This window comes from Condylostylus longicornis, unplaced genomic scaffold, assembly GCF_029603195.1.
Source record: "Condylostylus longicornis isolate FDR11 unplaced genomic scaffold, ASM2960319v2 ptg000004l, whole genome shotgun sequence".
In the NCBI taxonomy this organism is placed as follows: domain Eukaryota; kingdom Metazoa; phylum Arthropoda; class Insecta; order Diptera; family Dolichopodidae; genus Condylostylus; species Condylostylus longicornis.
In genome coordinates, this window is record NW_026577973.1 from 16575742 (window position 1) to 16601944 (window position 26203).

At 25.3% G+C, this 26203-nt stretch overlaps 1 protein-coding gene across 4 annotated transcripts in view; it reads left to right on the forward strand.

Moving 5' to 3' along the window:
- The window catches only part of LOC129607922 (forkhead box protein O), a 114670-nt gene that overhangs the window by 79089 nt on the left and 9378 nt on the right, over positions 1-26203 (forward strand). For 3 of the 4 annotated variants that reach the window (XM_055519185.1, XM_055519202.1, XM_055519194.1), the window contains exon 9: positions 16-689. In XM_055519185.1, the coding sequence (XP_055375160.1) occupies positions 16-507 (492 nt within the window). In that variant the 3' untranslated portion in view covers positions 508-689. The remainder of the gene's footprint in view (positions 1-15; positions 690-26203) is intronic. The other variant, XM_055519211.1, reaches the window with a different exon arrangement.

The window sequence follows — 26203 nt, forward strand, 5'->3', positions numbered from 1 at the left end:
CTTTTGTTGTTTTAGCTAATTCAACAAGAACTTAGCATTGATGGTCTCCTTGATATTAATATTCCATTAACATCAGCAAATAATGCAGCTAATGCAGCAGCCATAGTCAATCATCACAATAATATGTTAAATAATCATCATCATCATCATCATCACCATCATCACCATCATCATCAACAGCAACAACAACAACAACAACAACAGCAACAACAACAACAACAACAACAACAGCAACAACAGCAATGTGCAACAAATTCTCAAAATTTATTAAATAATAGTGTCACAACAGCAGCAACAATAATTGGTAGTAATACTAGTGTTATTAGTAATAATTTATTAAATTCAACAACAATAGGAACACCATCATCATCTACAATAGCAACAACATCAGTAATAGGATCAACATTAGGACAAATTGATATAAATCAAACAACATCAACCAATTCTCATCCAAAAGTACAATATTCTCAACCATCAGCAAGTGTAACTAGATCATGGGTTCATTGATGTATGTGGAATTCATATTCATATGGAAATTATTAAAGAAATTAGCAAAACAAAAAAGAAAAAATGGAAACATCAACAACATTTTGATTAATTTTTTTTTTTATTAAAATAAAATTTTAAAATATAAAAACAAATTCAACAAAATGGAGAAATAATTAAAATTAAAATAAATTTACTTTAAGGTAAGCAAAAATAAAATTTATAGTTTTATCAAATTTCCTTTAATAAAATCAAATTAGGATTAATATAGAATTAGGATTATACTCTATAGACTAATCTGTGTAGTAACTTAGAAAAGACTTGAAATATTTTATTAAAAAAAAATTTACATTGAGGAATTTCGTTGTGGAAATTACGATGCAGGGAAATTTTAAAAAAGTGCAACTCCTTGTGGATCTAAATGAAATTTTTATTTATACTGTATTTGCAAAATGTCTTAAAGTAGGTGCATCTCTAAAACCTATAAGTTTACATGATAAACTGATAAAAAATTAGAAAAACCAATTGAAAAAATAAATAATTTTATTAAGATGCACATAATGTGCCTATGTATAACACCTTGGAAATTCTAATTTGAAAATGACTAATAAAGGTAATTGAAAGGTGTAATGAAACTCCACAAATAACACTTAATTTAATTTTGTACGCATATGCAAATTACGCGTTCACATATAAAATTTCAAATTGTGTAAAAATATTAAAAATTTACTGCAAAAATTTTTGCATTTATTTGAATGTTTTTCATGTGTCGACCAAGTACAAATTATGAAAGCCGTACAGTTGAATTCTAGCAATTGATAGTAAATTAATTTCAATAATTAAATAAAAAAATCCTGCTGAGCTTTAGAAAAAAATTCATTAATTTTGAAGAAGTTTTATTGCTTGTTGCTGTTTTTGAAATTATTTTCATTTCTGATTGTATTTTTTGTTCCTCAAATTCCAATTGTTTTTTAAAATGTCAATATCTATATTACATAAGAAAACTATTTAAATTTTAGATATTAAATTTTTAAATTTTCATTATTTATTTTGTGTTAACATAGTATTTTTAACAAAATTTCCTTCTTCTTCATACCGTCTAATTATAATATAAAAATAGGGTGAATTAAAAAAAAGGCACCTTAGAAAAAAAGATAAAATGAGAATTTTATATGTGGGTGTCCTTTCATCGAATTTTTGATTTTTGCTATTTTTTTAATTTTTTATATTTCATCTTATTATTACGCATCAAAAAAATTGTTTTATCGATTTACACAAAAGAAAAATTTGAATTAAAAATTCCAATAAGGATAGAATGTCCTTGCTAGTATGAAGATATTCTATCCGTATTTTCATATATGTTTGTACACACATACATACCAAACAGTACATACATACAATATGTTGATGTATGTGTGTGTTTTTTATAAAGGTATACCTAAAAGCATGTACGTACATTGTTATAATAAGCTTGTTTACAAAATTCATAATTTACTTTTAATATAATAATTTTTTTTTTAAATACATATCTTTCGTAAATGAAAAAACATTTATGAATGTTAAGTTCTACAGGTGGAAGTATTTAAATTTTATGAATGATTTTTATTGTAACTTAAAATAAATGCTTCAAATGTTAACATTCATTACTTCTCAGTGGGTGAGAATCAAATTATTTTTAATATATTTTTTTTTAATTATTATTTTAATGAGAATAAGTAAATAATATGTTGACTTAAAAATCTTATATATTTGTTCTGTTTATATGCTATTTTACACATATTTGTATACCAAATTCATATTCTTTTGAATTATTTTTGATTTACGCAATATTAATTTCCTTAATTTTGAAAAATATGGGTTTAAGGAATACTTAAGAAGTGAACAAATGAAATTATTTCAATTCCTTCAAATAGCTCGAATTTAGTTAAATTAACAAGAATAATTTTTGTGAGACGGTGAGTTATTGTTTTTGTTAAAATGCGATTTAAAAAACAAACAAAATTGATCGTGAAAAGTTTTTATTCAAAAGTCAAAATTAATAAAGTCAAAAATGTAGAAAATGAATGCATTTTATATTACATTTTATTTCGAAATTGTGAATCGAACATTAATAAATTCGAAAAGAATGTTCAGAAGAAGTTCCTAATAAAACATAATAGCAATTACTTGCTCAAATCGTCCATTTTTTGAATCTAACAGAAGATAAATTTATTCAATCCGCATAAGATTCTAGAATTGTTCTAGAATTTTTCTAGCCTAAAATTATAGAATTTTTTATCTCGAACTGTTAGGTGTTTTATCAGTATTTTTGATTTTACCAGCAAAAATTCTAGTGCTGCTTGGCGTGCTGTAAAATATTTAGATCATCATACTTTGTTTTGAGCCCGGATTCTTTATCAATCATATTTTGTATACATAATTCTATATTTTTATAGCATTTATTGAAGTGAAAAAAATTTTGCAAATTTTTTTGTATTTAGAAAACTTACCAACTTTTTTGGTAATTACAAACTAACAAAATCATCTATTTAAATTTTAAAAATATAATGAAAATCTTGATATTTAATTGTATTATGTTCTCTATGAAATCGAAACCATGTGAAAGACTATATTTCAAATACAGCGTAAGTACATAAAAAATTAAAATGCAAGATTTATGTACAATTGGAACCTCAAGCTAAATTTGTTATACATATAACAAGAATTTTTTGATAAATTTGTATTCAAAGAATTCTTAATAGTTTTTATAAATTTTGCCCTTTGAGTTTTGCAATTATACTTCTCTTCTCATTATTTTGTTTTTATTAAATTAATTTTCTGCGTAAAAATTATTTGTTCCTAAAAATTGTACTTTACAAATTTTATAAAAGAATTTTTTTTTAAACTCGCTTTTCTTTTTTCATTCCAAGTGAATTGCTGTATTTCAAATTCTGTTTAATAAATTAAATATTTTATTCCATTTTAATAAATTAAATCTAAATGGAATTTCAGATTTTTCTTCTTTTTTTTGTTTCTTTTGAAAAATTAACCAAGGGAATTTATCTTTCCTTAAAGTTGGTTGTAGTTAAATTGAATAAATACCATTCTATGCATAATTTATTAAGGAGGAATCTATTATTCAATTATGATATTTTATTTTGCTGTAAAAAAAAGAAAGATGTTTTAGGAGAAAATAAGAAAGTTTTTCATTCATTTTAGCTTTTATAAATAACTTAAAGAAGTTTCCTGGAAAACTTTTCATTATATTTTTTTTATTATTATGATTATTGCCAACAAGTTTTTTATTCCAACTAAGCGAAGATAATTTCCTGTCATCTAATTTCATCAGAAAAATAAAAAGTAGACAACTTTGACGCACAAAACAAAAAAACTTTGTAATTGTCCATTTTTCAAGAAAAATTTCAAAGTTTTATTTAAATTTCTTATAAATTCTCTACATAATTTAATCAAAACCTGTGGTATTGCATACTTTCCCTTCCTTTCTTTTTGGTCGGTCCTTTTGTGATCATTTTATTATTATATGGAAAAATAAAAAAAAAGATTTTTTTTTGTTAAATTTTGTGTTTAAGTCAAACAAATTTAGATTTTAGTTTATTATAAAAATTGTTTAGAAAGTAAATAAAAAAAAAATGCATGAAGTTGTCAAAATAAAGTAGGAAATTTCCCGAAATTTTCAAATAATTTTATATTAGAATTCTATTTCGAATATTACGTCGGTGACAACAATTTTTATAGATCGTCTTCGTCAAAAAATAAATTTTAAACCAAAATATTAACATATTTCACCTCTAACGTGAATACTGATTTAGTGTTATATTAGTTTTATTAGCACTTTTCCAAAAAATTTTTTGAAAAGAAGTGCTTATTAGTTTCTCTCTGTCCTTCCGTCCGTCTGTCCGTGTGTTGGTTTACAAAACTTCTACACCCTTAGAGGATAGAAAGCTGAAATTTTACATGTACATAGATCTTTATTAGAAACTTATTTTCGTAGAACAAAATTTTTACCTATCTCCCCCCCTCTAGAAGTTATACCCCACAAAACCCTAAAAATTACATTTTTTAACTATTTGTTGCAATGAAACCATAAGCATTTTTGAAATTTTTCAAACGCAGAAAGGCAGTGGGTTGCTTCCCTTATCGCGGTATACTATAGTTAAACTTTAGAAAAACAAAATGGCCTTTCAAATTTACCGTTATCTAAAGTCCTTTTTTTTCAAATTTTTGATTTCGTTTTTCTTCTAAACCCCAGCCTGTAGAAGCTTGAAATTTTAGGGGCTTTTAGACATTAACAAATAGTTCATTTCGTTAGAAGAAAATTTTTTTCCATCTCCATCCGCTCTCAGATAAATTCCATGACATTAAAAAATATAATTATTTTTCTTAACTCACTAATTAACCCTTAAAATCGAGCATTATGTTAACCCCACTTTATATTAATTTTTGCTTTATTTCAAAGACTGCATAAATCATTCATCCTAAATATATGCAATCCTAGAAATAATTTTGTATATGAATGAAAATAATTTTAATAGTGTGGTAAGTATATAAAGACTGTATTTAAAAGCAGTATTTTCACTTATTAAAGGGAAAAGTGCTACAATACAAATCATTGGTTTGACCCAACTTTGTTTTATATTTGAATATTATCAAATGAAATCCCGATAACTGAAATGAAAACTCTCAGTGTGACTCAATTTCATACAACATTATATTAAGTTGCTGAGAATTATTCTTCAAGAATTGTAGAGTATGAATTATTAGTATTGTAGGTAATTTCAGAATTTGTGAAGAAAACGTTCACAAAAACATTAAATTTGCATTATTCAAAACAAACATTTTTTACTTTAGCTTAGGACCGCTATAATTTCGAAAAATTTAAAACGAATGAAACAAATCATGTATATGAATCTAATATAATAAAGTTGGGTCAAGCCAATGGTTTGTAAAGTAACACTTTTCTCTTGAATCAAATGAATATCTTGCTTTTAAATCGTTATTAAAGTTAATTTCATTCATACACTAAAATATTTAAAATGACTGCATATATTAAGGAAGAGACAAAAAAAAATTTGAAACAGTCGTTAAAATAATAGCTGAATTCGAGGATTAATTGCGTGACTTAAAATAAATTATTATATTTTTTCGATGGCATGGTATTTATCGTCAGCTTTTTGCATTTATCTAAATTTGGAAAAGCTTACAATTTCGGAAATACAGGGCGCCGAAAATTCAAATTTCTTGAATTTCAAGCTGAGATTGAGTTGGAAAAACTTTTTTCCAAACCATTAAATAAACCATTTATTAATATCAAAAAGCTGCTATAACTTACGGTCTAGAAGAAAAACGGTATCAACAAATTAAGAAAAACGGATTTTAGATAACGGTTAATTTAAACCGCCATACTCAACTAGGCCTTTTTCAAAAAAAAAATTTGCTTATTTTTTTAAAATGCTTAATAATTTTTAAATGTTTTATCCTAAAATGTTCGACTTTCGGTCATTTAAAAGTTGACATAACACAGCACCTTTCTGTCTTAAACAATGTACGACATTTGTAAACAGACGGATAGACGGAAAGATGGCTCTGTTTTTGGAAATGTAAATAGTTCTTGTGCTTAATACATCAAATGTAGCCATTATAAAAGTATAATCACTCACACTTTGTATTTTAAATATTTGTGATGTATATTTAAATATAAAGTCATTTTAATTCTATGAATAATTCTTGAATTATGGAAATCTTTGTAGAATTAATTTCTATTTTATAAAATATTTTATTATTGCACACATGGACTGAAAAATAGGTCAATTTTAATGAAAAAATTAGTTTTATTACACTAGATTTTAAGTGTAACTATAGAACAGGCTTAAGAAAAAAGGGTAATTTACACAACGAAGTTTTGTAATGGAATTAAAAAACAATGTTAAAATAAGAAACTGCTATCTTTTTTCATTTCTTTTTTGTGCTTTCATGGTAACTTCTTCAAAGCGAAAAAAAAATTACAAGATGATCTGTAAAGGGAACAATTAATTATTTTATTAAAAAACATAATTAGTTCCCATAGAAAATTTCCTTTTTTTTTCTTTATATCTGATCCTAAAAAAAGAAAAAAAAAGGAATTAAGATTTACAGAAATTTTTTTTGTTCTTTTAATTTTTATACTTTACTTCTCAGAATTTAAATATGACCGCTAAATTTAGCCCAAAGGAATATTAGCCATAAAACCTTAAATGAAATCATTTTCAAAGAATATAAAAGAAACATTTTTTTTTATCAATTATTTTTGCTTTAGATGATTTTAAAAAAGTTTTGCCTCAATAAAAAATCTTACTTCTTAGCTAGGTATGTATACAGATTAAGATTTGTATATTATTGTGAGATTTAATAACAATAACAATTATTAAATAATGGTGCTTAGTTACCGTAAATATTTGAATATTAATAAAAATAATTTGAAATTGTAATACACAGTCAACTATGGGAATACCTTACAAATTATTTTCAGTTAAACGATGTGATATTTTACCGACATTTTATCGAATTCTGTCTATCAGGAGACTAGGAGAGTAATTATTTTAAAAAAGCTAAATTGATACGCTATGCATCGTATTAGTTGAATTATACGCAAAATTTTTTTCCAAAGCAAATTTCCCGATACAAAACGGTTCCATAAATTTTTGTCATTCGTATCTTTTTGAAAGTCAAGAACAAATTTTTATAAGGGAGCAAGAAACGAAACCATTTATACTTAATGAATCTTCCATTCAGAAATAAAACATAAATTCGAAAGAAACACATTTTAAAATTATAGAAGGTTCAGATGAGAGTGACCTTATTGTTGACTGTCATTAACATAAAATGGAATCATTTAAATTTCATTCAATTCGTTGTTTTCCACTATTCGTTGCTGGAAGAGTAGAACTTCCAACGTTGCTGGAAGAGTAGTAGAGTAGAAGATTTTTAAAATTTTTAAAATTAAGGTATAAAATTAAAAAATATTTTCAAAATTAAGGTTTTTTAATGTTACTGAAGTTTTCTGAATTGGAAATCTTTACACAATTTTTCATATTTTCCAAAGTTCACAAAAAAAGCATTTAAAAGCCAACTTAATGGACAACGCATGGTAACACTATTTCCATGACAAAACATTTTTGATATTCTCCGCTGCAATTAATTCTGTATTATTCGACTTGGCGCATTAACTAAATATGCATACGGCTTATGACATGATATGTCATTGTGCATGCCATTACTTTATCTTTTGGTGTCTGATATGGTTACGTTTGAAATCGTAATATTTTGTCTTACTACTTTTTTCACTTGAACTTCAATTAAAAATCTCGAGGGGTTCATCAAGATTTTTTTTTATCAAATCTTCAAAATGAAGATCTTTTGGCTCTTTTATTTGGCAGGACTTTTTTAAACCCCATTTCTCATTGTGTTTGTGTTACCCTTTAGAAATTTAGGAACAGTGATCTGAAAGAAACCATAAACCTTTCAGTAGATGTAAAATATAGTTCAGACCTATGAAGTGAATATTATAAACGAAATGCAGAAAACATTATACTTTTCAAAATTCTATTTTTAAATTTAATGTAAGCAAACAAAACAAAAAAAAAAACAATAACTAAATAAAAAATTTCTGGTTTAATAAAAAAAAAAGCGGTCGAATAGAGTTTTTTCCTATTAATTTTTATGTACATAATTTTTTCGTGTGGAAAAATCGCTCATCAACTAAGTACGTCGTTTTTCCACGTATATCCTTTATAATTTTTTTTTTAATTTCTAAGGCTAAGAAAAATTAAAAAAAAAAAGACATCAGTTTTGATTAAATGGCAGAGGCAGCGTAAAAAAGTCACAAAGGAACTTCTTTTTTTTTCTCAAATAAGTTAAATGAAGTGTAAAAAAATATGTTAATACAAATACACGGTATATCGCACTCATATATATACATATTATAAATATCCTTTAGGGACAATTTCTAAGAATATGAAGGATGTTATTTACATAAATGTTTAAAATTATATTTGCGTCTATGAATATTTAAAAGAATACCTACAAAAAAAAAAGGGAAAAATTAAGAAAATAATGATTATAAAAGAAAAACAAAAGGAGCAGATAATAAAAAAAAAAGATTTTTTTTTTTGTAAAAATGAAAACTTCATTAACATAATTTGTTTGGGTGTGTCGTTGCGGGAATTTCTATATTTTAACAGAAGCTCTAATGGCACTTTATCAACTTTTAAAAATAAGTAATTTTTTTTTTCGTTGTGTACAATTACAATTAATAATGGTTTAAATATTCTTCAAAAATTAAGATGTTGCTATATTTAAAAAATTAAAAAGAAATTATCTAACTAATCTTGATATTTGCGAATCTGCTCCAATCCCACAAGCACCAAAATCTTGGAATTCTTAGTCACTTTGGAGTTAAAAAAAAGCTTCACTTTTTATTTTTATTAGCCTTGGAAAGTTTTCTTATCCTGACGTCATTTCGAGTAAAATTTGAAAAAAAAAAATTGTAATAAATGACTTGTCCAATTTACAAAATTCGAGAGACCCTTTAACGGTCAATAGTGTTTCATATTGGAACCGTTAACATATTTTCTCTAAACGGTTTCAGCATGCAATCAATTTAGCAGAATTTTTTATACATACACATAAAATGACTGAACTTTTCATAGAACTAGCAAGATGCAATTTATTAATTTTTACAGTAAACTTTTATGAAAATATAAAAAATTTCTTACTTCTTAATAATTAATTCAGAAATCAAAAAATAGTATGTGTGCTTCTTTTATATTCAACTAAAAGTAGACACGTCAAAAAATATATGTGAGTTTTCAAGCCAATTTCCTCTTATAGTCATTACACTTTTGGTTTCGAATATTATTGACCCAACTAAATACGCTCTTAAAATTTATTTAATTTTTTAATTGGCTTAAATAAGAATTTCGATTTAAAAATGTTCTGTGGTATGGAATAAAAATATTGGCAACTATTGCTGAAATTAAAAGTTTCATTAAAAAATTCTTCACTTGATTCTCTTGTTCATAGCGCAATTACCTTTAGTCAATTTACAAAATTGAAATTTACATTTTTTGTAAATTCTCTTTAAAATTTGGACTTAAATTTTCTTGCATAAAAAAAAAAATTAAGATTTCCTTCTTGAGTATCCATTTCAAATAACTTTTGGATTATAAAATAATTCACCGGTTTCGTATAAAATTTTAATTGAGTCAAAGATCTTAAAACGTATTTAAAATTTTTATTAAAAATTTTCAAAAAATATTTTACCTTAATGGATGTTACTTTAAATATGTTGTAATTCAATTATTTAACGATAAAAAAAAATCACTTTTTTGAAGTGTACCTTTAGAAAAATTTTCAAAATTATCGTTGTAATGACAACCCTCTAAATTTGTTTTATTATTCATTATGGCAAAATAAAATTTATTAAGTAAAATAAAAATTTTATAACATCTAAAAAGTTATTCAAAGCGAATTTTCTGAAAAGTCAAACAATTGGTTTGTAATGTAGCACTTTTACTTTCGACAAGTGAAAATTCTGCTTTTAAAAACAATTTGTGTATCACGTTATTAAAATTAGTTTCATTCATATACGAATATATTTCAAATATTGCATACATTTAGGATGAGCTATGAATACAATATTTGAAATAAACTAAGAAAAAAATTTAAAGAGGCGTTAACACGCTCGAATTTAAGGGTTAATTGCGCGAGTTAAATTATTTAAACTATTAAATTAAATTTAGAAATAATTAGTTTTTTAGGTGTGTATGAAAAGAAAACTCGCTTTTTATCGGAATCAAATACTCGTATTTCGTTTTTGCGCTACTTACGCACTTTATCAAAGTTGATTATTTTCTCAGTGTACATATGCACTAAATAGTGCCTATTTATAGATGATAGCTTAAGAGGGGGTTGAAAAAATTTTATTCTAGCTAAATAAACTAGAAGAAGCTAGCCACTACTTTTCTGCGTTTACAAAATTTGAAAATGCTTATGGTTTCACTGTAATAAATAATTAAAAAATGGCATTTTTAGGGTTTTGGTGAACTATAACTTATAGAGAGTAACAACTTTTTTCTATGTGCTTATGGAATTTCAGCTTTCTATCTTCAAGGGTGTAGAAATTTTGTAGAGAAAGAAAGAGTTGGTGAAAAACTGATAAAAAGAAATAGGGCCTTTCCCAGTATGTCAAATGCATGCAACTAACATTAGTCATGAATCCCAAGGCAACATGACGCTAGCGTCATAAATCCCAACATATGTTGCTAACGCAATTGATTGTCATTTTAGTTTTTTTTTCGCATGTTTTTAAAGGCTAATGCATAAGTGATTTGTTTGAAAATTGCTCAAATTACAGGTGATTGCCATTTGCTAAATCAAGCGATTGACGTGATTGACATGATCGTCAAATCTTTGATATACTGGGAAAGGGCCATATGATGGTCATTAAATGTTTAAATTTACACTTTAAATAATTAATAAATAGTTGATTATCTTAAAATGAACATATTGAACCTTTGTAAACTCCCATTTCAAAACTTAGGATTTCGATTAGTAAAAAATTTAAATACTTTACATTTACAAAATTAAAAATTTTGCTTATTTAACATGCTTTAAATTTGACTATCACTTGTTTTCAATTCTCTTGAGATTATTATACAAGTAAAAAGAAAAGAAATCAAATTTCTCCAACGGAATCATTTAAAATTTTTAAGCTATTTATGTTGTTATGTAATACAGTAATAATAATACAAATAATGATGATGATAATAAATAATTCACCGGAAGTTTATTTTTACATTCAAAATTCAAAGGAAGCGTCATCTACCTTTTAAAATTTTCATATTTTAATCTTTCACTTTTTATATGGGGCAATATGTCAAAAATTTTCTTTTTTTCTTAATTTAATTGGCTTATTAAAAAAATGAAAAGAGGGAAAATTTTTATCGTCACATCAATAACCAATAAAGCATGCCTTGCTTTAGGTATAAGGTTGAGTAAATTTACCTTTTCAATATTCTACCAGAGATTCTGCTTTGCAAATAAAATGAAGTGAGAGTAAGACTTAAGAACGTTTTCTTTTTTTTATGAAACATTTACAATTTCAAATTAAGTTATTTTAAATTTCTTGGAATATATTGTATTTTTAATGGAAGATAAAAATTTTTTCATTTTCTTTAAATTTTTTAATTTTTCAACTTCAAGAGTTTATAAGATAAAATAAGTTGGTGATATGGAGTAAATTTTCAACCATTAAGAGATTTGAATTTAATTTTAAATCTGTTTTTTATTTAAAATAACTTAGAACTATTTAAAAAAATTCTTTCTAGTTGAAAGATTTTCTGTTTCCAAAATAAAAACAGATTATAATTAAAAATTACTGAAGTTATCTATAATTACCACACCAGTCTAATTGTTCTTATAATTAAAGCATATTCGATCACAATGGATAGACTGGCCAGAGTAAGAAAGAAATGAAAGTACTGTAAGCACAGAGAAGAAAATAAAAAGAGAGTGGAAGAAAAAAGGTTTTGCTCATATGCCAAAGTCTATGTCAATCATTTCATATAGACTCATAATAGCACTTGGCGTAGTTTACTTGTGTCTCTTGGTCCTTAATGTTATTAGTTTTAGTTCAGAAATGTTAAACGAAACGAGATAAAAATGGTAAAATCAATAAAAATTGTAAACTAAATAAAATTCAAGTAATACTTTTGCATTTGCACATTCATATTTAATCATCTGCCTTGATTTTTCGAGATTGTCTTGAATTATAGCCCTCTATTCCATATTAATATGTATGGATGTCACATAGATCACATAATCTGTAAAGTTTTTCTTATTAAATTAATCAGAAATTTTGAGTTAATTAAAATTACTTATATCTATTAATTTATTCTAAAATTATTATGATTAAGGTTGTACTTTTCACATTGTCTACATTGAACGATTTTGTTATCCTGTGGATAACAAGGCCACAGGAAATTCAATTTTCGTGAAACGTTTTTCGTATTTGCAGAAATGGAAAGGTAGTACTATACAATTTGATATTATCATTTCGAATACGAAAATCGAATTACATAGTAAAGTCCCTGGATTAATAGAAATGTTAAACTTAAATATCAATAAATGATTTTTGAAAATTCAACATTATTTTTCAATTCCTCAATAAAAACCGGCTTGATCCTTATTATTATAAAATAAAAATATCTGATGTGGTCAGCACATAACCGACCGCATTGTGTATTGTCTAGTTAAATGAAAGTGTTAAAGAATATTATAAAAATGTCTGTTAAATACTTCTTTCCAATTTTTAGGACATTAGTAAGCTTATAGTTAACATACCTAGAAAAATGTAAATTTGCCTCTTAGTAGAGTTTCGCTTTGTGCTAGCCGAATTCTCTGAAATGATCGCCAGTTAGTTTCTGTAATAACCAGAACTCAAATATCAAATTTCAAGAAATTCCATCAATTCGTTCCGTAGATATGGTGAAAAATGTAAAATCGGCCCGCAGATCAGTTTTCGAGCCCTGATCTTTCCAAAAAATTTGTTTTAATACGAGGAATTCATATATTAAATTTCAATGAAATCGGTTGATTATTTCTCTTTATATACACAAAAATGTATATTTGGTATACATTTAGTAAACGTCTAGTTGCCGATGCCTGATTTCTTCCAAAACATAGGAATTTTCGCGAACGGTCGAGCTGAGCTTATATATAAAATTTCAAGTAAATCGGTTGAATATTTTCTTCAAAATGTTCAAAAATGTAAAACAGGCCCGCTAAAAAGTGCAGTTCCCGAGGCCTGATATATACCAAAAGTGCCATGGTGCTTGATCGATCCGTGCCATGGTGGAAACAAACTTACATATAAAATTTCATCAAAATCGGTTCAGCCGAACTTGAGATACACGCGTGCACACACAGACCGACAGACCGACAAACCGACAGGTTGCTAAAAATAGTTTATTTACACTTCCCTACTATGGAGAAGTACGTTCCCACCGAAAACTCGATATGCAAAATTTGTTGCCATCACATAACCTACCTATTGTTTTCACAATACGGTCGGTAAAAATTATATGTAAAAAATATTTTGTATAGACATTACACTTTGTATTCTGGACCAAATAAACAATTGAACTAGTGTGTTTCCTAAAATAATTGAAACTTTCTGTTATATTACCGCAATTAAATATGTTTAGTTGAATATTTATGGGTGTAAATAAGTAGGCTAATTTTTTATTTTGTACTTCTATATTACGTTGCTTAAAATAAATAGCTTATTCTGCTTGTTGCTCCAATTAGATTACTTTCACATTTCTATTTGAAAAAACGAACATTTTAGTATCAACAATTTTCCAATTACTAAGTAATAATTACAAAATTTTATTATACAATTTTCTATAGTTACCCTTCAATTATCAAAGTTTCTATAACCTAAAAAGGCAAAAAAAAATCTCAAATCCAGATTGTTTTAATTTATATAGAGAAAAACTTTCTAAAACTATACTTAGTTATTTTGTCACAATCAATTTAATAGTTCATTCAAGTCAAATAACTTTCTCAGACATTTTAAATAACTATTTACTTCTTATAATAATTACAAATATTTATAGTGCCGCTTTTAAGTTATAATACTAAAATTATTAACATACATTAAAGGAAAATATGTACACATTAAGGATATTGTCCCAGACACTTTAAGTCGAATCAATTTTAATTCTATACTTTTCATACACAAAATAATTACAATTATTATATTACGTGTTCATGCATACATATGAATTTATATTTGAAGATATGTTTGTATACTCTCAATTATAAGGGGCCACTTTAGAAATTATAAGCCTATTTCGCGAGGAACCAAAAAGCAACAAAAAAATTAAGAAAAGAAATGAAGAGAAAACAAAATATAAAGTTTTAGTAGAAGTATAAAAAAAAATAATAATAAAAAATTGCAAAAGGATATTTTTTTATGTTAATTTATATTCAAGCAGAGGCGGCACAGATTTAATTTTCTTATATACTGTTTTACATAATTTTTAGATTTTTCTTTCTTGTTCATAATATTCTATATTTTACATGTAACTTATTTCAATTCTCATACCATTTTTATCCACATACATATACGTATACATATAAATAGAATTTTCTATTTTAAATTTGCAAATTATAAATTTGTATCTATGTGTGTTTGTACAAATGTATATCAACATCAAGTGAATTTATTTTGATAAGAGAAAAAAAAATCGCAAAATATAAGCGTATAAAAAAAAGGCATTAAAGCCTGTAAAGTCGTAGAAGATACGATGCGATATAAAACTCATTGACAGACACATTTACTGTAAGCAAATGAAGTGATATAAACTGTCAAGGATTCTCATAATATTATATTCTAAGATTTTTGCGATGAGATATCAAGAGGATATGTACAATTTATTAAAAAATATAATTTTTTCCGCTCTATACATGCAAATATAAATACGCACACCATATATATATATATATATTATATATATATATGTATATAGATTATGCATAATGAAATAAGGAATAAACTTGAAGGAGCAAAAATATTATTTTTTTTTTCTCCACATCAACTTTATTTACACATTGTTTTTCGTTTTATTTTTTCCTTTTTTTTTGCTGTTTTTTTGTGCCTTGTTTCATGAAGTTCTTAAATTGTGTCATTTTCCTATAATTTTTTTTTTTTGCTCAAGCTATTTTAACCCATCACAAAGATTATAACACTTGAAAAGCTTTGACATTAAAATCTGATAACATTGCTTAAGGAGAGCAACCAAGTGATGCTTATATCCTTGTATAACAGTAATATAATATAATGTTAAAACCATAAGCATAAAACAGCAGCAACAAAAAAAAAGGATATACATTATAAAAATATTCTTTCAAGTTATTGAGAATAGAAAATAAAATATATGTATGAACGACGAAGCAGAATTAAAAGAAAAAAAAATTTATAAACAATCATAATAAAAAAGGATAAAAAAGGATGTTCCAGAAAATATTACTACATTAATACAAAATTTATATTATTATAGAAAAAAAAAAAATTGAAGTTAAGAAGGGAGTTATGAAAAAATTTGGTGTAAATTTGTTAATATCATTTAAAAGATTTATTCCTTTTGACATTAAAATAAAAACAGATCGCTGATAAGAAAAGGAAAGTAGAAGAAGATAGAAGGATTAAATGGAAGAGAAGGACAAAATTAAATAAAATAAATTGTTACAAATGTAAATACTTAATATTGTCCTAAAAGAAAATTCGAATTTGAATTTCAAATATGAATGAAATCTAAATTAAAATTATAAGATCAACTGTTTTAATAAATAATAACAATATAATTTAGCAATTATTAAGCCATCTACTATTAGGAATTCGGAATTTAAGTTATAAACAACAGTTCCATATGATTAAACCATTTAGAAAACGAAAAAATTTCACTGAAAATGAATAAACTTCACAACTTATGCAAGTTGTAATTTCATAGAATGTATAAAATTCATAAAAAGGCTCTTTTGTGCTTGTCCATTTATTTGTTATTAAAAAGGTGTGGTTTAGAAACCATGGAAGCAATAATTTTTGCTGTTGGTCTCAAAACAATAATCATTAGAAGCTCGAAAGGAATTGCTCAATATTGCTTTACTTTCTATCAAAGGATAATGAAAGTTGCTTTTCTTTTTTTATTATTTTATACCGATAAATTAAAATTTATTGCTTTTTTTTAAAGATTTAGGTTAATTATAACAACCAATAAGAGCTCAGGTGGACATGCAATTTTCAATTATGACAACTGTTGTATAGTTACACATTTAAGCCACCAAACTATCGCGTCAATTCAAGTTCGTTGCGTTAAACAAAAATTGTAATCAGTTTTTATACAAAATGTTTGATTCTTCCTTAATTGCATACGATCGTACAGTTGCAGTCTGCCTGTACCCTAAAATTGGCATTCAAATCTTAATTTAAAATTTTTTAGTTTTACTGAAAGTTTCAATCTAGGTGACTTTTATAAATTAAAATTTTTATTGAAAATAATTAGATGTAGAAAATGTAAAAAAAAAATCTTAAATTTTTGAATTTGTTTGAAAGTCTGTCGACATACACACGTGCATTCGTTTTAAATACTTGTATATGAAATTCAAAAGCAAAAATTGTTTTCTACGCAGAAAAAAAAAATAAGAAAGGCCATTAGATTCGCCGGAACTAAATTGAAATTTTCGAAATTTTTGTATTGAAAACCGCTGATGAATTGTGAATTTCAACAAAAATCAAAATGATTGGGGTGAAAATTGTTACTTTTATTATTCGAAAAATTTTACATTTTCTCTTCCAACTTGAATTATTTATGAATATTTTAGTTTTTTTTTTAGTTTCTTCTTTTTTCTTTAATAATAAAATTTTATTGAGCTCTTATTATAATTTTGGTTTATTACACATTTTTAAATTTCTCGTTTTTTTTCCATTTTTAATTTGCATTTAACTTGTGAATTATGTTATTTTATTATAAAGGAGGAAGCAATGTTAATCGAGGGGATATGCTCACTATTCTGATCTGTACATAAACGACATTTGCACATATAAACATACATATATACATCTACGATATTTTACATCAGTTGAAGATAAGAACAATTTTGTATGTGTATTTTGAGTTTATTGCCATAGATTTATTATCGCATCTCTATGTACTTTCACCATGAAACATGTACGTAAATATTTTTGCGAATGCTATGTAGTTCAACGATAGTAAAATTTATTATTTAGGTTGTGATTCAAATTTCTTATTTATATTAATTTATTACACAATTTTTCATTATTTGAATTTTTATTGTCAAAGAACTTTAAACTAAAATACGAGAAGTGCTTTTTGAGGATAGGAATTTACAATTTTCGTATAACGTATACTGATTGAATTGGATATGAAATTAAAGTTTGTCTTAATTTATTATTCAATTCAATGAAGGATTCTATAGTTGATTATTGCCAATGAGAAAGAATTATGTAGATGCACGAATTCCAAATGATTATTTTAATAATAATAAAAATGAATATCAGTGAATTGATCTCTTCATCAATGAATTTAAAAAGTGTCTCTAACTTTTAAAACACTTAAAGAGGTTCTGCCAGTTTTATCGTCTAACTTATCTAAAGTAAGATCTTCTCTATCTAAAGTAAGGCAATTCTTTCGACATAGACCTTGCGGCGAATCGATTTCCACAAGATAGTTGAATTTGTCGGATAGATATTTATTATGTTGTATTATATGTAACTTATATCTGATAATTTTATTTTGGGTCATCATCAACCTAGTACCATCCTTTGCAATATATCGACATAAAATTGCATTCTAAGATTATTTTACATAAAACTACACAATTTTTTTGCAAAATTATACTATGTATTTTACTTTTGTGCATGCACTGTAGAAAACTTTTCCTTGATTTGAACTAGCGCCAATATTTTTCACAAAATTGACAAGCCTTAAATATTTAAGTGTTGTAGGAAAGCGATCATGACTTACAGCTTTATATAGTATGAATCGTTATATAATTATTAAGGTCTATACTCTATACGAGCGTTATATAATTATTAAGGTCTACATCTCTAAAAGCCAACTATAGCGTATATATTCTACACTCTATAGTTGGCTTTTAGAGATGAAAATAAAGAAAATCTAAAGAAATCTTACAGTTTTCCTAAATTTTAAAAATTTCAACTATTAAATTTTCTTTCGAAATTTTTTTTATTAACCACATATAAGTAAGAATGGTAGTTGCCATAATATCTCGTAATTCATTTATTAACTTAAAGAAATACATACAAAATTAAATTTTAAATTTTATTTAATAAAATCCTTTATAGCGCATTACAACGTTCTCGTTTCATTAAAAATTCATGTACGAAAATAGAAGATAATCGTTTAAATTTATTTTTATAGCTAAAAGTATAAATTTTTTAAGAGTTCCAAACTTCCGATATTTATAATTCAACCGAAAATAATTCTATAATAAAATTAAATTATTATCTAGTGCACCCCATTAAAAACAATTTAATTTTATGTCCTTAAAATTTTTATTCCAATCCAAGTAACCAAAAACTAGAGAGTTGTTAAAAATCAGTTATTCTCTGGGGGATGTCATAAAATTACCTGTCCAGTTAAAAAGTTTTTTCTTTTTTTATACTAATAACGACACCATTAGAAAATTTTTTTTTTCTTTATTTTTTTCTTTTATCACTTCTGGTGAGTCCAATTAATACGTCATTCAATATGCTTTTTTGTTTTAAACTTATTTTCTTTCTTCTTGATTTTGTTTTAGTATCCTTGATTCTCGATTTTGTGATGGAAAGCAACCAATTGAAGCTGAAATTAGAGAATTTTTTATTTTTTTCTTTTCGTTTTCTTTACAAACTTTTAGAAACTGCCTCGTTCTACAATGGTGTCATTTAATATACCAAATTATTTATGCTGAATTTATTAATGATGGAAAATATTTCTCGCATTAAAATTTAATCAGTCTTATAAAATAAAATTTGTCACCACAAATTTACCTTGGAAGTAACAAAAGTTATAAAAAAAAATATTGTCTAAACTTTTTTTTTCCTACCTCTCCGTCTTCATCTTTTCAAATACTTGCTAAATAATAAAATTGAAACAACAGGATTAAAAAATAAGAATAAGTTGTTGTAAAGGACTGATTTGATTGAATTATTTAAAAATCTTGTGCAGAAATGATGAAAAAAAGTTTATCTTTGCCGTTCTTTAGAAGTGTTCACAGTAAAATGAAATTCAAGAAACTTTTTTTCTATTACTATAGAGTTGGTAACCGATGTAATATTTGATTTATATCAGATTCGAGGTTGAATTTATACTGAAAGTAAAAAGAAATTCACATGTAAAGTTTGAGTCATCATTTTTAAAAACACCACCGTCTACTCAACTCATATCGGTATATTACGGAACTCATGAGATTTTGATTTAAAATATCTAACTCAAATATGGAAAATTTAAACAATCTGTTTTTGTAAATGATGAGATATTTAAAGCTAAAGCAACCGAAAATATCTTAGAAAACAATATTTTTAGTGGCTAGTCGATGACAGATCTATTTTACCTTAATCTAAAATTTTACATAAACTTTAAAATTAAAATTTACATTTGAGATGATTGTGTCGGAAAATTGCGAGAAGGTATCGATTTCGATTTTTTTTATTCAATATTTGTTTAAAATTTTGAAAACCTTTATATATTGCGAGTAAATCAATTTACCAAGTTCAAATAGAGCTCAACTGAGTTGACCATACAATAATCTTGGAAAATCAAATGAATTTTGACTTATAACATTATTTACAGTATAGTTATATGTTCTTGAATTCATGAATAATAGTTTTTTGAAAATTTCAAAACCATTATACAAAATAATCAGTTTCTCTTCGAAAAGTGCCGTTACATTTATCTTTAATTTCTTATCAAAATATTTTCTACAATTCTTAGCTCTTTTACATTTTTGCGGATTTTTTTTTTTTCAAAAAAAAAATGAAAAGAAAACGAATAAATTTTAAGCACTTATTGGCACAAAGTGACTATATTAAGAATAAAAGACGAAGAAAAAAAAAAAATTTGCCTCTGTCGACAGTTATCTTCCAAACCACAAAATGACAATTCATATAACAAAGCACTCATTCTGTTCCTCCAACACAAATATTCGTTTATTTCATAATTTAGTGAGGAAATTGTTGCTGTACAATATTTAAAACGCGCGTTTTGCTCGTACAAATTTTATTTTTTTTTCTCAATGCGTTATACTGCCGTACTTCCCCCTCTTAACAAATTTCAAATATAGAACAACTAAAAAATTTGTTTTATAATTTAATAAATGAAAAAGAAGGTTAAAATTTTTGATGCTGTTCTATATATACACTTTAATAAGCTGGAATTGCTATAGGAAAGTAGTAACCACAAAATAGCTTAAAACATATAGAGCAATAACTTGCTTAGAAGATTTTGTGTTATACATGCATAACAATTAGCATACATATATACAAATATATCTACGTATGTATCTATGCATGTATAGCATTGTTATATACTTTTAGTTCAATCTAATAAATGACAAACACAGCATTATTTTCTTGCATGTTCTTCTTTTATACATGTGTATGTATGTAAGTGTGTATCGAGATGCAAACTTTCAAATATCTGAAAACATCTGACATAATATTAATAATTTTGAATAAATTTTTCGTTGTCATTACGGAAAAATGAGTTGATTTATAAAAAGCAGTTTAATAAGGCAACACATTTTGCAAATAGTTCTTTTTACCTTTTAATGTGAAAGTCTACTAGTATACAGCTGGCTCAAACCCGTCCATAAGAAGTTCTTACGTTATGTAAAAACAAAACTCCATTTACTAAACCGAAATTTGTTTCGTACAGCTTTGAAATTTTTCATTTCTATTTAGATTATTGTTCTTAGAAGATTTGAGTCAATAAAAAAAATTTAAGAGAATCATTGCTTCTTCCTTATAATGTAGAATAAAATTCCTATTTAAAGCACAAACATTTCTATATTTAGTAGTTTCTGAAATTCAAAATATACTTGAGAGGCGATCTGATATATTTAAGAAACTTACTGGTCTCAGTATGAGTATTCGTGTGTAGTGTTGTAAAAGATTTGCATTTATTCATTTTTTTACAATAATTCTGAAAATGACGAAAAAGTACAACACGACTGGCAGAAGTTTATGAAATTTAGGGTGAGTGACAGACTGACGAAATTGTGATTCAAGAAATGTACACATTGAATATTTTTATTAACCAACAAAAAGTATGTTGAAAAATTACAATTGGGGTGATGTGATCTTCATATTTAAGCATTTCCCTGTGACTGAAACTTGAATGTGTCAAATATAGGTTGACATCATTACTGTACTACATTGAAATTTTGTAATAAAGATTTGTTAAATTCAACGAATGTCCTGAAGCGTTGACGGAAGTAATGAAATTTGGTTCATCAGAATTTTTAACAAAAAATATGAGGATTTTTTTTATAAACTCTTGGGAATACAGGAAAGAAAAATCTAATTTTTTTTTCAGAAATTTTAATAAACCAATTTTTTAGGATGAACCAACATTAAATGAATTTTTTTTTTAAATTCATATTTAACAGGTAATAATGTTGTTAATAAATATTAAGTAGAAGTTCCAAATAAATTGCTTATATAAAGTAAAAATTTCATTACAATTATATGAGCCAGTGTAATACGACCTTGTCATTTTAAAATGATTGTATTTACAAGGATAAGTTGTACAGGAAAATATTTAAACTCTTGGTTGGCAAGAAATCGAAAACTGGAATGTTTATAGCTTAAACGAGTGAAGAAATCATTGTCAGTAAATTATTTATAATACTGTTCGAGCTTACGTTCGTATAAGATTATAAAACGTGACTTATTTCTGTGACGGTTAAAGAATTTTTGAAATAATGCTCTGAGAATAGTTATACTAGGACAAAATGAATTTAAAACAAAAATTAGCCAATCGAGAATGTTCACAAATACTAAAATAAATTAATTGTAAAGTAATTTTTAAGTAGGTAACAACAGATGAGTATAAGAATTATTTCTTCTTATACAACAGTTAAGGACGAATACAACAATAAGTCTTTATAAAAAGAAATATTGAGATTTAAGTAAAACTTTGAAATTAGCATTGATAAAGACCCTACAGCACATTAAAAATTAATTCTGAAGTTAAGATTTTAGGCGTTTAATTGGAGAGCACAATGTGTTTTCTTCCTGAGTTCGTGTATTATCGCTCCAATTTGCAAATGTGAGTGCAATTTATAAAAGAAAAGGAGGTTTTCGTTTATTCAGTTCTAGAATAGTTCTAGCTTGTAGTAAGTTCGAAAATTCACGCTACATACACTGAAAAAATAGATCGTTTGGAAATTACTGGCTGCAATAAAGTGCGTTCGAAAATTCAATCTTCAATAAAAAAATGTTAGAAATGTAACGCAGACCTCCAGTATAAATTTTGTCGCTGCCCCATGAAATTTCTTTTTTTTTTTTAAATTTTAAATTTCAAAAAAAATTTTAATTTCAAAATTGACAGATTCAGATATTGAAGTTATTAAAGTAAGTTTTTTTAAGTCTTCATATCTTATTAAAATTTCCTTATATTGCAGTGAATGGGAAGACGAAAAGTATTAGGATGCAATTTCATAAACAATATCATTTTTGTTATTTTCGAACGACTGATTACTTAGAGGTTTCATAATTTGTAGAATGCGTAAACTAAAAAAGCTTAGTTAAAGTTTGTGCATACTTTTTAATGCTGCGACTTAGAAATTTTAGTTCTAATATAGAATTTTTAGCACAGCGTGCATAAACGAAAGCCCCCAAACAATGAAAAATTTATTTTTCAGAATTCTGAATTTTAAAATTCTGAAAAATTTAAATAAAATTCAAAGAGCACAACAGAGATTTTATCTGCTTATCATACATTAAAGTTATTCAACATGTTAATCAAATTCCTTAGAAAATTTTCCAACATTACGACTTTTTTTAGTCGTACTTAATTATATAGGTTAATCATGTGCTTACATAAATTTCAAAGAAGTTAAGACTGTACAGCTGTAATTAAAATATAAATAAAACAATAATTTGATCTTAAAAAATACTTGTAGCACTTGTTTATGTCCAAAACGCATATGAGAACTATTTTAGCAAAATTTATTCTTCATTTCACTAATTTTATTACAAAAATTCTTTCTGTGCAAATCTTCTTCTTCCAAAAAATATTGTTGTAAGTTACTATATACTAGTTTCTTTTATAATTTAGTAATAATTCTGGATCTGCATGACTTAATGAGAACCATGACTTTAAATTATTTCAAATCTTTCTATAAATTACAAGTATAAAACCAATTGATTAAATGAAAAAAATCTCATTCAATTTAATTTTATTTTCCGTTTATGGAAATTAATTTTAGTTCAATTAATATTTATTTGTCATAAATATTGTACAATAAATTTCAATATATTTAAATTAAAAAAAAAAAAAGCAATAATTTATTTGTGATCAAAAATAATAATTTTAGAAATTTGACTTTCTTTTTTTTCACTCAGTTGTTCTTCAGGACATATTTTAATAGCCTTACAGGCTTTTCATTTTTATTGTATTAAAATAATATAAAATAACTAGAGATGAAAAAAAGATATGGAAATAATATAAAAGTTATTTAGGGCTACTATAGGATAACAAATGAAAAATTAAAATTTTCAACTATTTGGAATTATTAATATACTGGAAAGAACATCTAGTTTTCAAATTTTTCTGGTTTTGAGGAAAAAATTTGTAACAATTCAAAAAGAAAAATGTTTACAGGTCACTGCACTATTCATTTTGAATGTAAATTTGCTGTTTGCATTGGAAAGTTACAAATAATTTTTTGAATTCTATAAGATCACACAACACACCTCACACAATTGTAAAGAGTACCACAGATTTATTTTGATTTAGATTGTTTTACATTTTCAAATGAAAAATTAATGTCAAATTTAAAATGGCTAAAATTTATTGGTTTGCTTTTCCTGCAAAGTAATAGAATTTTAGTAGGTAAAATAACAGAATTTTAATATACAAAATGGTCTAACAACTGTACTATATATCTCAAAATATTTTATTTACTGAAGTGAAACGCGAACATCATCTCATTTATTTTTACAAAAATACTAATTTAGGAAAGTAAATTCTAAAGTATTTTTAGAAAATTATAATTCTTAGGGAGTTCGTTTCGAATTAATCTTCCTAGATTGCTGATTTCTTGTTCAAATGAATAGAACTGAGAGCTTCGACTTTAAAACATCTTAAATAAGTTGAAATTATTTCTACTTTTCTACTTTTGAACTGATTGCAACTTTCTTTTTGCTAACTCATGTCAGCATTGGCCTTCGACTAAAAAAAAAGCCATCACAGCTTAATTTTTTCTGCATTAATTAATTGTGCGTTAATTTTGTATTTAGGAGAAGGTAACACTTTTGTGATTATGACCTGAAAACCATGATGACAACGTTTTATAAAAATCATTTTGGCATTTGTAAATATTAAAATAAATAAAAAAAAAAGAGATTTTTTTTGTCTCTTCAATATCTCATTTTTGTTTTTTGTATCTCAATCTCTTTCTCTATGGAACCGTTATACAGTTCATATATTGTTTAATTTATTTTATTGTGTCAGTTTTTTTTTGTTTTGTGTGCTCATTCTTCGCCCTTTGTGTTTGCTTTGCCAAACCATTTCCTTTCACTGTGCGGTATAATATACAAATTTTATATATTTTATAAGCATACATAAAAGGCGTTTGATATTCATATACTATATACTTATGCGTGTATGTTGAAAAAAAAAAAACATATTCAACAAGTAAAATTAAGGATGTTTTTCATTTGCGTTATAATAAAGTGAATATGTACGGGGGTCATAAGGATCTCATATATATATATATATACTTACGAATAAATACGTAATATGTAATTCTTGTGTTATATCAATGATTGTTGAAGAGGATACGGATATAACTATAGGGATTTTTTTTTTGCGAGGTCCTTTATGCTGAAATGTGTTGTATATGAAAGCAAACAGTGTGTACATAACATATATAATAATTGGGAATTCATATCACAGAATAATGTTTGTTGTAATCAAATAAAATATACTTTAATGCTTTCTGATTTGTTAACATAAAAAAAAAGTTGTCTTTTTTTTGGCAATTATTATATGTGTGTCAACACAATGTTGAATTATTTAATTTTTTTGTTTTTGCTTTTTGCCTCATACATATTTTAATGGAAATCAGAATTTTTTGCTCGTTTCGATTCCGGGGATTTCATGGAAATTTCTACTTTATTTCAATATAAGGGAATTTTTCTTTTAATTTTAGTAAATTATTCATATTAATAAAAATATTTGGTATATTCCGGCAAACATTGAACATAAGTGAATTAAAATTAGTATTGAATTAAAATGTTGCAAAAGTTAACATTGATATCCTCCTTTAGGAAAATAACAACATGTTATATAACTAGAAAATGTAATTTTTTACTAGAAGTATTAAAAAAACTTATTCAATTAAGAGCTGATCTTGTTTCAAATTGTTATCAAAGGCTATTATTAAATATAATGTCAAAAAATTGTTAAAAATTTTCAAATGCTTGAAATTTTTCCTAACAGTTTTGCTTTAAAAAAGTGTTATACCAGTAATCAAAGGAATTATGTACTTAACTAGAATTTATGACTTGCTTGAGTACAATGCTTTTAAAATTATATTACTAAGCCTTACGTAATTTTATTAAAATTATTTTAAGTATGCAGCAATTTTTAGACAAAATTCTACTTGAGCTTCGGAAATAGGTGATTGAGAAGAATTTAAAGAATACTTGAATGTTTTAATTTAAAATTTTGACTTTAATCTATAAAATTAATTAATTTACCCCATTTTATCGTAAAATATTTGAATTCGTTTAAATTAAATTGGTATTTAATTGACAAATATTTTTAAATTTATGAAATTTAGAAAACTATTTTAAAACGTTCATAAATTCATAGCGCATAATTTGTTGAATATCAAACTCAAACAAAAAAAATTTTTTTATTGC